The sequence below is a fragment of the Lutjanus erythropterus genome, chromosome 4 (genome assembly GCF_056507025.1).
Source record: "Lutjanus erythropterus isolate fLutEry1 chromosome 4, fLutEry1.hap2, whole genome shotgun sequence".
Classification (NCBI taxonomy): domain Eukaryota; kingdom Metazoa; phylum Chordata; class Actinopteri; order Lutjaniformes; family Lutjanidae; genus Lutjanus; species Lutjanus erythropterus.
Window position 1 is genome coordinate 30413411 of NC_139320.1, and position 12888 is coordinate 30426298.

At 39.6% G+C, this 12888-nt stretch overlaps 1 protein-coding gene across 1 annotated transcript; it reads right to left on the bottom strand.

The window, feature by feature from the left end:
* Window positions 1-1077: 1077 nt before the first annotated feature.
* On the bottom strand, window positions 1078-12296 carry LOC146328573 (uncharacterized). Its single transcript, XM_084717609.1, has 9 exons — window positions 12096-12296; window positions 7418-7524; window positions 6653-6747; window positions 5926-6142; window positions 5479-5507; window positions 4969-5080; window positions 3831-4032; window positions 2622-2936; window positions 1078-1314 (listed from the first exon to the last, which is right to left on the bottom strand). Exons 1-9 carry the CDS (start codon window positions 12227-12229, stop codon window positions 1194-1196), a joined length of 1332 nt encoding a protein of 443 aa, XP_084573735.1. The 5' UTR covers window positions 12230-12296; the 3' UTR covers window positions 1078-1193.
* Window positions 12297-12888: the final 592 nt, after the last annotated feature.

Genomic DNA, 12888 nt, shown 5'->3' on the forward strand with positions numbered 1-12888 from the left:
ATCAGATGTCTTTCACTGGCAGAATGTAGTGATCGGAGTGGAGCGTAGACCTGGATGAGGGAGTTCAGGTAGGCAGGAGTGGTTTCAGTTGCTAATACGTCCACCTGATACTTTTAAGTCAATTTTAAGTCAAACTGAACAAACTGAAACAATGTAAGATAAAAACAAATGAAGATAAATACTGATGAAATTATTTCGTGATTCCTCTTTTTATTATATGTAGGTACAGGTAAGTAGGTATTAGTATCTGTACAAATACCAACCTGGAATGCATATGCAGCAGGCAGGCACAAAAAATACATTGCCAAAATTGTCATGATGGCTCATAAGGACGACCCTGCACTGAAAAAGAACATTGTTGTGAATCAGCCATTTTTATTTTGATGTGCATGTGAAGAGATCTGTGTGCTTACAAGATGTTTTGAGATGGAAAGGCAAGGAAATAATCTGCAACATGGAGGATGCTTTTACCTCCACAATTTCCATGTGTCAGTACATTGTTTTCCTCTCTCAGCCACCATGTTTCCTCAGCAGCACATTACTGTCCTGTGGTCAGTGGTGAATGGACACCTCAAGCGATGACTGATGTGAACACGACACTTTAAGTGCTGTCTGGTTGTCATGTTTCCTACAACCCTTGTGTCCATCTCTCTCTCCGTGAAAACAGATAAATGAGTTTAATGTCTGTCAAACTGATATCCGTTTATTAAAAAAGAGAGCTAAAGTGTACCTGGCTTTCAGTCAAAAACTTTTATTACAAATACAGAAGGATTTGCTTCAGGCAGTGAAATTATACAATAACTTAATGAACAGAAGTTCAACTAATGTTCAAAAATGCAGCAACAGTTTCAAGTCAAACTTTATATTTCTGCCTCCTGTCTCTTTATTTTTATTATTATTTGTTTTATTGTCAGCAAACATATGACACATGATCCTTCATATGTCTCAAATCTGTGTCAATAAGGCGGTTTGAGACTAGGAGCCTCCCCCCAGACAAAGCTTGAAAAGAATTTCCATTCATTCAATTCCTGGATGCCTGTTGGACCCTGATTATATTGTTTTATCCCACAGACATGCGCTCAACAATAGAGCCAGGTTTGCCAAATATTGCTGTTTGACATAACTGCAGACTGCACCAAATACTTGAAAAAGGTCTGTCCTGTATGACATACACACTACTGCATGCTGTCCTCTCATAGAAGTCCACTCTCTGCGAGCACAGTATTGACAGTCCGAGTGAGGGAGGCGTTGTAGTTCAGCAGTCGGCCATCATAAACCAGCTGGTCCGGTGTCAGCTCGGTTTGTTTCGGAGCTCTGCAGACAGAAAGAAGGGGCGTGACATTTATATCCAAACTGAAGTGAGAGCTGCTGGTTTCACAGCGGTCTGTGTGGATCAAACTGGGAATCATTTTTCATTGTTTTCACACAACATGCATTCAGTTTTCTCATTCGTACCCCACCAACTGCAAAACCCTGTATATTGGCAGCACATTTTTTGAACTGCTAACACACTGTTCTCAAAATAACACATTCAACACAGGATTATGGCAAATTGCATGCATATCTGGAGCAACCATATTTAAACAGATACAAAACCTTAGCAGAATATTTACAAAAATATTAAATAATAATAATAATTCAAACACATGTGATTGCAACCTCAGCTGAAAACCCACTCAGATGTCCTATTTGTTGTAGTGTGCAGGGACAATACACAGTACTGTACAGCCCTGGAATTTCAGGATTTGTTGATTGTTTTTGTCAACTTTCTATTTTTTCACAAGTAAATTACGTGCAGAAACTATTAGTGATGATATAGAAAAACAGAGGCTATCGAATATCTTGTTACAAATACTTTATTACAGTTGATAAAGGTTGTTCTTGCTCTATAATTAAAAACTAATTTATGTGATAAATCATTCAAACTTCAAAGATTAAAGTTCATCATTTATGAAATTCTTCCCGTTCTTAGTGTGTTTAGTCAGTGCATTATGAGTGTCTGCTTTCTGAGTGAGAATAGTTATCAGTGTTTTGGTCTACAAGCTTATTTTGAGACCTTCATGAAGTGTTTTGGTGGCAAGTTTACTTGTTTGGCTAAGATGCATGTTGGTAAAGTTTTGAAAAAGTGGCCCCAGTATTGACTGGTGCTTGTTAGCAATTGAAAAATAAAATGTATTAAATTTGAATTTGAGACACTTCCTTTAATATTAATCCTCATAGAAACAGAGCAGCCTCCTGGGTAAAGAAGGAAGGGATAAATCAGAACTTCTCTGAAGAGAACATTTGGGGTGCAGCTCTGGATATTTTGGTGGTAAAGATAAATTGCATCTCCTCTGGCTGTGAAAATCCAATTTGCACGGACCGTTTCAGCTTGTGACACCTTAGTGAATTCAAATGATAAACCTTCAGTTAAAATTTGTCTTCCTGTTTTTGCATGGTCCTCACTTAAATGCATAAGAAATAAGGAGAGCACCTTGAAGACACTAAAATATATAATCTAAAATAAAATAGTGTTTAATAAACACAGTTACTCTTAAAAGAGAATGTTAACTTGTTTTTTTCTACCTTAACCAATGACATTCACATTCTCTCACACATATGATTTGATTAGGACAGTCTACCTCGTGTGGTACATCCGTGCTATGTCCCGGTCAACCCAGGAGCACTCATACAGTGAGTCCAGCAGTCCATGGACGGTCACGATGAACACAGCTCGGGGGTTGACGATGATCTTGAAGTTGCTGTAAAGAGTCTCTGTGATGATGGGCTCATGGTACAGGTGATCGAGGATGTTCACCCCGGGCACACGCCGCCACCCGGGGCAGCGTGGGCTCTGCGGGGAGAGAGTGGCTGTGTTGGGGAACACGTTGTTCTCAAACATGTAACACTGGTCAGCACCATACGTTTCTTCCAGCAGCGGCAACAGCTCCAACCAACTGGTAACAGAATAATCAAAAAAAAAAAATGTTTGGTAACATTTTCAAAGACCAGCCATTTACACTGATATGCAGCATATAAACAATTAATAACTGCTTTACAACACAATAGGACACTTTATGACTATATGTAAAGCAACAATAACTGTTGTATAAACATGATAAATAACTATAAGATAATTACCATACACTATATTTTAAGTAGTATTAAAGTAACCATTTTAAACACGCTTATGTCACCTTTAAACGAGTATCTGGCCCAGCAATGACAAAAAAATAATTCTGTATTAGTCTTAGGTTTCTCAGGTATTCTGAATGAATTCTAGAGTTTGTAATTTCCTGGAAAATTATGTCTCTGATGTCCCCTGGCTGCAAAATCTTCAACTCTCAGTGATTTACGGTTTCCTGATTGACAGGTAACTTTACTTGCTGCTAAAGTAGCTAACTGCCAACTGCTGCTAACTGTAACCTGCTGTTAGCAAGCAACAGAACCGGGAACAACAGTGTCCCAGGAAGACGGCCAGACCAGGACTAAACACAGCTCCCCTGGATCCCCCTTCGTCAAACTGGTCTCTGTTAGTTGTGGAGGCTGTGCTAAGTTCTTGTGTGGCCGTGTTTGCTGTCTGGGAGGAGTCAGCTAACAGGACCGTCTTTCGTAATACATCTGTGAACCACGATAGCTGCATAGAAAGGAGGCCATAATGCACATTCAGCGCTAATGCCAAACTAAATCTACAATGATCCACAATAGTAGCTGCACTAGCAGTGTGTGATTTCAGACAGTGTACTGTAACAACTCAATAAGGAACTTAATTTGACACCAAGCGTCATTTCCCAGGGCTAAAGGTAAATTTATCAAAAGACATATGCCTCATTTCATGAAGAAAATGCTACCTGTTGACCGACTGTGGCAGTATAAGCTCGTCTATATCGTGCAGCGCTATGTATCTGGACTGGTACATGTATCTGTAAAGACAGTCATTGAGAGCAGGAATCTGTCCGAAGTAGTGGAGGTCACCCGGACCGTGTTCAGGCAGCCAGCCTCGAGATACATTCAGAAATCTGGACAGAGACCAGGAAATCACCTCCACTAAACCTGAGAAGGAGACATTGGAAAAATCACATTAAAAGGGTTTCATTAGCAGCCAAGAGGCTTTAATTTTGCAGTTATGTTCTGGGAAATGATTTGACTTTTGACTGAAGCAGCCACAGTGAGCTGCTGGGTGAAGAGCTGCAGGAGAAAGTTCTTGGCTTTTTTCTTTTTTTTTTTTTTGGGGGGGGGGGGGGGGGGGGGGGGGCACAATTTGGTCCACCTAGGCAATATTTTTTTGTATTATTCAGTTAGATTTCTCAGTATAGTAAAGAATTCATCTACAGTCACATAGTCACAAGTCATTTGAAAATCTGCAGGTCAGTCTAATGTTAGTATATCTTCAAAAACTGAGGATCACAAAAACTAAAAAAAAAAAAATCTCTGTTTACAGTTACTGTTAGGTGTGAGGTCTCTTCTTTGTTTAATCTTGGGCAAAAGGCAAAGATTAGGTTATAAGCAACTTTTTAGGTAACAAAGTGAGTTGACGAGAGCATGCATCAGGAACACAACCCTCTGTGTGATGCAGGACATAAGGCACCATGTTTTTAGGCAGTCCCCTACAAGACCAAACTTGCGTAACTAACATACTTATTTTATGACTGTTGCACAACATCAACCACGTCTCAGGAAGCTTTATTTTTGAACTTTAACCGGATGTTGCATATTTATTATTGCTAACTCAACTGCGGAGCCCTGCACATGGAAAGGTGGTGCTCCAGAGGCATGCAGAGCGTCATGAAGTAGTTTCCAGCTGTTGAGGAAACACACCGCCGTCCTGGGTTTGGAAAGCACCATATACTTATTTTTGTCCCATGGAACATTGGAACAGGTTTTCGCCCCAACACAGATAATCTATAAACTTCCTCCAACTCCTCCTGGGAGCTGATGGAAGGAAGGAAGTCAATGCATATTTGTCTGTTCATGATGTTCATACTCCACCTTTGTGTGTGTAGTAGTCCAGTACGCGCTGTGTATCAGGACTGCAGCTGGTCTTATAGATGACAACTCTGTTCACCCCCAGTAACTGCAGCATCTCCAAACTCTGGACTAGCTACCATAAGACACAGGTAGTTAGCTGACACACTCCAGAGGCATAAAAACTGGATGACTGTCAGAAAAAACCCTGGGTCTCTCCATTATTAAAGGCAAATAGTGGTAAGAAGCATTAGAGAAACTGTAATGTACAGTATGATGGGAAGTTGCTGGGTCTGAAAATAATAAGTGTATATTTTGGTTTGTGTAATTTCTGTTTTCTCAAGTATCTCTGTCTTGGTCAAGATACTTTAGAAAACAAGTCTTATTTCTCAATCTGGGTTTTCATAAATTAAGTAAAATAAAATCAGCGTTACTTGACGTTACCTGCAGCACATTGGTGAAATCAAACATGGTGGAGATGCAGACTGTGAAGTTGTAAGGAAAGGGGTCAAATTTTACCCTCTGGTTTCTCACCTCCAAAAACATCAAGTTGTCAAGTTTATCTAAGTGATCACAGAAAAAAAACAAAAACATTTTGACAGTCGTATTTCTTTACTGTATAAAGTGCGGTTCCATCAAATCAGAGATCAGAGGAGAACACCTGAACAGAGTCACTACCAGGGAAGATCCCGAATGTGTCTGATGATCAAACACTGCAGACATTCACTGAAATACAGCAAATAATTTTACTTTAGCATGCTAAGCAGCTAGCCCCAACCCCTCCTGCCTTGTAAGACCACTTCGTACCTAACTGAGCTAACGGCAGCTACAGTTAACAGAAGTTAGGGGTTTCTCTGGTGATGTGCTGGCCCCTATTTGTTTGGAGTATGAATTTGACAGGTGACCAAAATCTCACAATTCTTACATATTGCTTCTTTGAAATGTATCCAATTACATGTTACATGCAGAAGCCTTCAGTACCTCCAGAGTCGACTGCAGCAGAGGTCACAGCGATATGAGATGGGGCCTCACAGGATGAGGGGAGCGGACACATGATATCTGCTGTCCCATATGCGAAGCCAAAGTGATCGTCGTGGATGCTGCTGACGCCTTCAGAGATCCTCAGCTGCCCCTGACAACAGAGGAGGCAGCGGTAGGCAACTGTCTCATTCCTGAGCACCACTGCAATAACACGAACCTGCCACCAGGAGACAAAAACAAGGACGGTATTATAAGATAATGGGAGGTATGTAAACTTTAAATCTAGCTTTTTGTCTTGAAATTATTGAAGTAGCTCTTTAATTAAGTAATTATGACGTGCAATTTATTTTTCAAACTCAAAATGTTCCCAGAGTGATGAAAGCTACAGTCGTTAGTGAAAAACTTTGGTTTGGATAACAGCAGACTAACTGAAAATGACTCCTATGGCGGGTCTGAGCCACTCATGAATTGTGTTTGTATGTAAAAGAAAGTTCAAAATATTAGAAAATTCTCCTAAATCACTCATATACACCACTTAAGAACAAATCTGTTTGTATGGGCGGGTCTTGCATGAGGCTCACTGTTTTAGGTCATCATGATCTTGCTTTAAATGAATGTTCAGTGCCGTCTGCGGACACTGAACACACTTGTATCAACCATGTTGCAATCACTGAGCAGCAGAAGGGGTAAAACTTGGCAGAGTTGCTGTCCTGCTCTCTTCACTGACCTTCTTTCGTTCTGAACGGTGCTCCTGATAGGCTGATACCAGCACAGTCTTTGTCCTGTCGACCACCTCTAGAGAGACCTTTTGTCCCTGAGGAGCTGCATGAGTGGAAAAAATGTTAAACCAACCTGTGCCAACGTGCTTGACATTATCAAAAAATAGTTAATGATAAAAACAATTGTTGCTGTGAGTAGATATTGTCCACTGAAGTCAATGACTTTTCTGCAGATAATGGAAATTTTGCAACTTGGCAGATCCATACATTTAAAAGGAACTAGTAGACACCCCCTGAAAGTCTTTTTTTGCTGATCTACAGTGTTAACAGTTATGTCAAAACATTATTCAGCATGAATACTGGGCTTCCACAGGACGTTCACCCAACTTTTGTATTTATTTTGTATTGTGATTTATAGCTGTCTATATAACACAACCTGGAAATTCACCATGCCGTTTTTTTAATGCCAGAAGTTTGCCCACTTTTTTCATTCTGACTCAGATTCATGTAATATTCTGTTATCACAGTGTAAATCCTACATTCAGGTAAACTTTGAAGTAAATGCAAACAATGTTATTTCTCACATCATACAGTGAATGCCATTATGGTGACTCAACAATGATAATGAGACTGTTCAGGAACAGGAAATAGGAAGTTAGATAAGAAACATCAGCTGAGGAGAACAGCAAGAGGAAAGAGGAAAAATGTCAGCAGATATTTAACATTTCCAAAAACCTTAAACAATCAGCAGCGTTCAGTAACAGTTAGATTACCTACTCGTCCTGGACCACAGTGTGGAGGCACTATTTGTTCCACCGTGATCTCAGGCTCACTGGTTGCTCTGTGGTACTGGGTCCAGAACTGGAGGGCCGGTTCAGACCTGCACATTCACAGCAAGTGATTTAATTCATGTCAGTATTTAAAGCTACCATGAGCAGTTTTTAAATGGTCGTGAAACAGTCTCAGCTTATTACTGATGCCTCTATATGACCTACATAAGGCATTTCTGAGTAATTATTCTTAATGTCTGCCACCAGGTCAGAAATCAGATGAAACAAGCCTGTGTTTAAATTTGACCAGGGAGAGTTACAGTTAGACAGAAGCAGGAAGAGAGATTTATTTAGATAAGTTTTGATGTTATATTTTGTGGTTATTATGGTGGAAACATTACTGTAACATCTGAGCTTGGTTAGAGCCAACCCCAAAGAGCCAAAGGACGAAACTTCAAGATTGAAATTGAAACCGGGGTCTTCTCGTAAGACAGTCAGCTGCAGTATCCATTCAGCTGAAGGGCCAGGCCTATTAGCCAATGGTCATGTATGTTGCATTTGTCACGGCCCAGGAGAAACGTGTCCATGTGCACCAGGAGTGAGACTCAACTAGGGGGACCTCTGCGACCAGAGAGACAGCACGGGAGAGACCCCACCGCTGCCGCCAATTTAACAAAGGGTTTATGCTGCGCTTATGAAGCTATAAAAAAAGAAACATGGTGGCTCCATAGAGTGGAGTTGACGGCTTAACTTTTGCAGCGTCAACTGCAGCACATAAAGAACAACCACTTCTGGTGGCCTTTCATAATAAGAGCCACAGATTAAGGCTATGCATTGCTTATCAAAGGGTAACTTAATTTTAAAATTTGAATTTTCATCCACTTTCACTCACATAACTTTATAAAATAGCTTACACTACTATTTTCTACAGGAACTAATACAAGTGCCTTATAGTGGTTTTAACTTGACAGAAGAAGAATTTTAAACTGAAGTTTAAAGAAGAATTCCAGAGTTAAGAGAGAAGGAGGCTGATTATGAAGCCTATGGAGTGTTTGCACCATGTCATTGTTTGGTCAGTAACCCAGATATACAGTCATTTTGGAGGCACTCGGATGTAAACAACAGAATGAATTCCACACTGAGTAGTACAGCTGAAACGATTCCTCGAGTAATTTGATTACTAAAATGACTAAAATACTAAAAGGCCTCATTTAAATCCGTACAACTATACAGCACACTGTTTAACTCATTTAAGGTTTAATGTAATTTATTATCACATGGCTGCAGCGTCTCTCCTCTCTGAGTCTGTGCAGCGCAAAATCTGAGAAGAAGAATCTATAAAAGTAGTTCAAAAAGTGACTTGATTAACAATGATGCTTCTGTGGCTCAAACCACAAAGTCAACACACACAAATTAATTTGCATAAGGCAGCTTCTCATTTCCTGCCACTGAATCAGTGCAACAGAATCATTTGAATGTGTTGAAACTATAAGAGAGAAGGCAGTGTCAAGACCAAGGCAAGGCACCTTAGACCCATGAAAGATGACGCAAGTTTGATTATTTTACCAGAAACAACAGATACCAATTTTGCAAAAGTTTTGCAATTCAAGAGTTCCCTTCTACACACGATTGCAAAAGGTGCATAGCTCCTGGAAAGTCATGCCGTGGTGCTGATGTTTTCAGCTGCTAAAATTCAGAGAAGGACTTGGTCAGCAGAAAATTGTGCAAGATTTTGAGAAACTAAGATTAACAGATGGTTAAGATTTGTACGAGCTCGCTCTGTCATCTTGGAATGACAACCCAACAATTATGCCTTCTATTTCCGATCTTTTTTCACCAAGCCCATAGAAGGCTAACAAACCTAAAATGTTGCAAAGGTTTGACAATGTGTGGATGGAGAGAGAGGCTCAATATCAGCTCATCAGTGATGTGTGTACTGTGAAAGCCAAGGTCAGCAACTGTTTGGATAAAAATGCTGTTCTGTCATAAACATATAAACAGTTGACTCTTTGTTAAGCCCCGTCTTAAGTCATAGTTAGCAGCTGTAACTAGACTGCTGCAGGCCTTTCAACCTTTGAATTTCTCTGCATCTGCATTTGTTATGTGGTGGGCTTAGGAGGAGGATGTGGGCTGGTGCAGAATCAAAGTGTGCTGATGATGTTGCATCCCTGTACCTTCTTCAACCGGTTTATTAAAAAAAAAAAAAAACACTGGTACAAGCTTGAGCAACAATAAAAATTTGCTGCCTTCAAACAGAACTCATAATTGTGACATGGAAATTGTGTAGACAACAAGTGAATGTCCAGTTGACGAGGGGGGCGTCTTGTGAAAACATTTTATTAATTAATTAACTAATTAATTAATTGTGACTTATGACTTTTGTATGAAAGAGGAAGCAGTGTGACATTTAATTAGTTAGATTTGAAATTAATTTCCACAAAATCTGCAAAAAAAAAAAAAAAAAAAAAAAGCAAATTTACATATTTGTCCACTACTATCACATAAATATTAGGAGCTGGTTGCACACCACCAGCTAATGGACTGAATGTGAAAAGCAGCTGAAATAGGCACCGGGACCAGGTGAGCAGACAGTGTAAATGATCTCAGCAACCTTAACAGGCATTGTGGTAAAAGACAATGCTGATGGAGGAAGCTAAGAAGAGAAGAACAGAGAATGATTGAGCAAGAGGCCACCGGATGAGAGCAAATGTCCTTTAGTCATTTATGAGAGCTTTGCGAAATTAGCGGTTGATGGACAGACAGATGCTGACCTGGGCTTCTTACTGTTGGACTTGTCAATAAGATGAGCTGTATGAGCTGATAGTTTGTGATCATATGTAATGTAATCATAATAAATGCACATGTAAAGCTGACCATAAAGTAACCTTTTAGTTCGTGTAAGCAGTTCTGTATATTACAAATACAGAAATGACACATAAATGTATTACAAACTTGCTCAATATGGAACAGAAACACTGAAATCTGTACATTGCATTTTATGTTTCAGTCAAATAAAGGACACTGAGGAGACAAATACATGAACACAGCTTGCAATGACTGCTTATCTTCAGCTGGTGTGTGCTGATAAAACCCAGCCAAAAAAGCAAATGTGAAACAGCTATCAATCATTCTAAGTTTGAAAAATCAGGGTTACTCAACAGGCCTACAGTGCACATGGGGGCCTAAATAAGTCCGAATGAAGTGGAGCACAACATCTGATAAAAAAAACATCACTTAAAGTTGATCAAATGTGACAAAATGCTTCTGTGGCTCAAACCACAAAGTCAACACACCCAAATGATTTTGCATTTGACAGTTTCTCCTTTCCTGCCACTGCATCAGTAATCGTCTGGTTAGCAGAATAGCATCATTTGAATGTGTTAAAACTGGTCACAGGTAATGCATTTTGCTAAAAACCATTACCGCTCAATCTATTGGATATAAATGAATCAGAAAATTAGAATGAACACAGGTCTTTGTTTAAAATCAAACTTCATTAGTTGCACCAGATTTTCTTGCGAGGAGTGATAGCCAACCCAACTCATCAAATATGGCAGCTTGGTCAGTGCCCCTGCAGTTCAAACTATGATGCTGTAGGTACAACTCTAGCATAATTTCTGGAGGCAAACCTCAGGTGTTATGTTTTTATGTTCCATCAAAGTCAGGTGACGTAAAGAGCGAGAAAGTCCAGGTATGCAGGAGGGTGGGTGGATGGTTGGTTGACTTTCTCCCAGGAGACTGAAATTTTGTCCCGCGTGAAACCAAAAGTCATTGTTGACTTCTTTTTAACTCACGTGATGTACATTACATTACATAGCTTACATAAATTACGTTACATATGTTAACTTCCGTAACTAGCATACATATTTTAACCTAAGCCCTGATCTTTTCCTAAAACTAACCACAATTAGTTTGGAATCTCTAAGGGTTGTTATCGGCAGGCATGGACCAACATACCTCTATGCACTGAGTGACACGTGCAAGTTCGGGCAGTGCTTGGTCGATTTTCAACCAGGAATAAAATAGCAGCCTGGTGTCAAACTTTCACAAAATTACAGCTAAAGAGTGCACTAAAACATGTGAAAACACTTGAGCTGAAGAAATAGACAATGCAGTAATATTCATCTGGTTTCCAGCCTCTAAGGTTTATCTCGGAGCAGTGGACCATGATGGTGTCAATGGTATCAGAATGTCAATGAAAAGTTTTCATTTTCATGTGTATTCCAGCATGAATAAAGGAAATAGTGACACAGTCTTAGAAATAGAAAGAAAAAAAATGTCCTTTTCACAGGATGCCATAACTCTGTTTCAGTTTTGCTCACTTTTTAAAAATGATGAGGGAGTATCACTTTCAAACCCGAACGGCTCACGCAGAACACACCAACATATACGTGACATAACTGCACGTACATGATTTGAGCATTTCCTTCCAAAATATTATTTTCATTCTGGCAGAACACCATTTAGATAATCATACTGGGAAATAAAACTACAGACCATCAAACTGACAACCACTTACTCAACTAGGAAAATGTAGGAAAGTCAGGAGAAGTCCTCCATATTTGATGAGTTGGGAGTGAGAACATGCTATTAAAATAGAAAAAGCCTTTTCCATTCTTCACTGGAACTGTCAACTGTTTTTAAAGGGACAAAAAGGTTTTACCAGACTGATTTCACCCACCTGTAGGTCCAGATCAGCAGGGTGAGAGAGAAGATGGTCAGGGCAGGACTGACATACATCAACCATCTGAACTTCTTCAGAAGATGAAGCTGATACCGATGATGATGGCGATGTTTGTGACCCTTCACAAACATTTTGCTTCAGTTTTCACTGATGTCGGCTCACATACGTCTGCCTGAACCTGGACAAGCAAAGGTAAGGGGTAAGAAGCTTCAACTCCAGCGACTCAGTTACATGAAGCTGAAGACTCACTGGATAGAGAAATAATTAGACAATCAAAGCATGCATCGTCTCCAAAACCCTGATGCTGAAGTCTTGCTCATGGCCTGCAGAGACTCCAGCATTCAGTGCCTTCAAAGTGATGGACAGAACCAACACCTTACAGCCAGGGCCGTGCAGAGACCTTTAGAGGGGCAGGTGCTCAAAGTTAAAAGGGGGCCACGAATTTGCTCCATGGTGCTGGTTCATAATCTGCCCTTTATTATTCGTAGTGCTAATAATAAATAAATATGATATAGAAATCATGTATTTAAATGTATTTGTGCTTTTATTCAGTTTGACTATCCACTTTGCACAAGACAGCAAGGTTATAAAAGTTATATATTTTATATTTATGCATATTATATTGAATTTGTGTGTATATATACAAATGCTATAAACAAGTACTGATATGTTTAAATGAGAGGTTGAGAAAATCACAATTCAAATTCTTCTAATTATTATTGTTATTGTTGTTGTATTTATACTGTAATAGTCCAAAATTATGTGACTATGCATGTACATTGCATAGTTT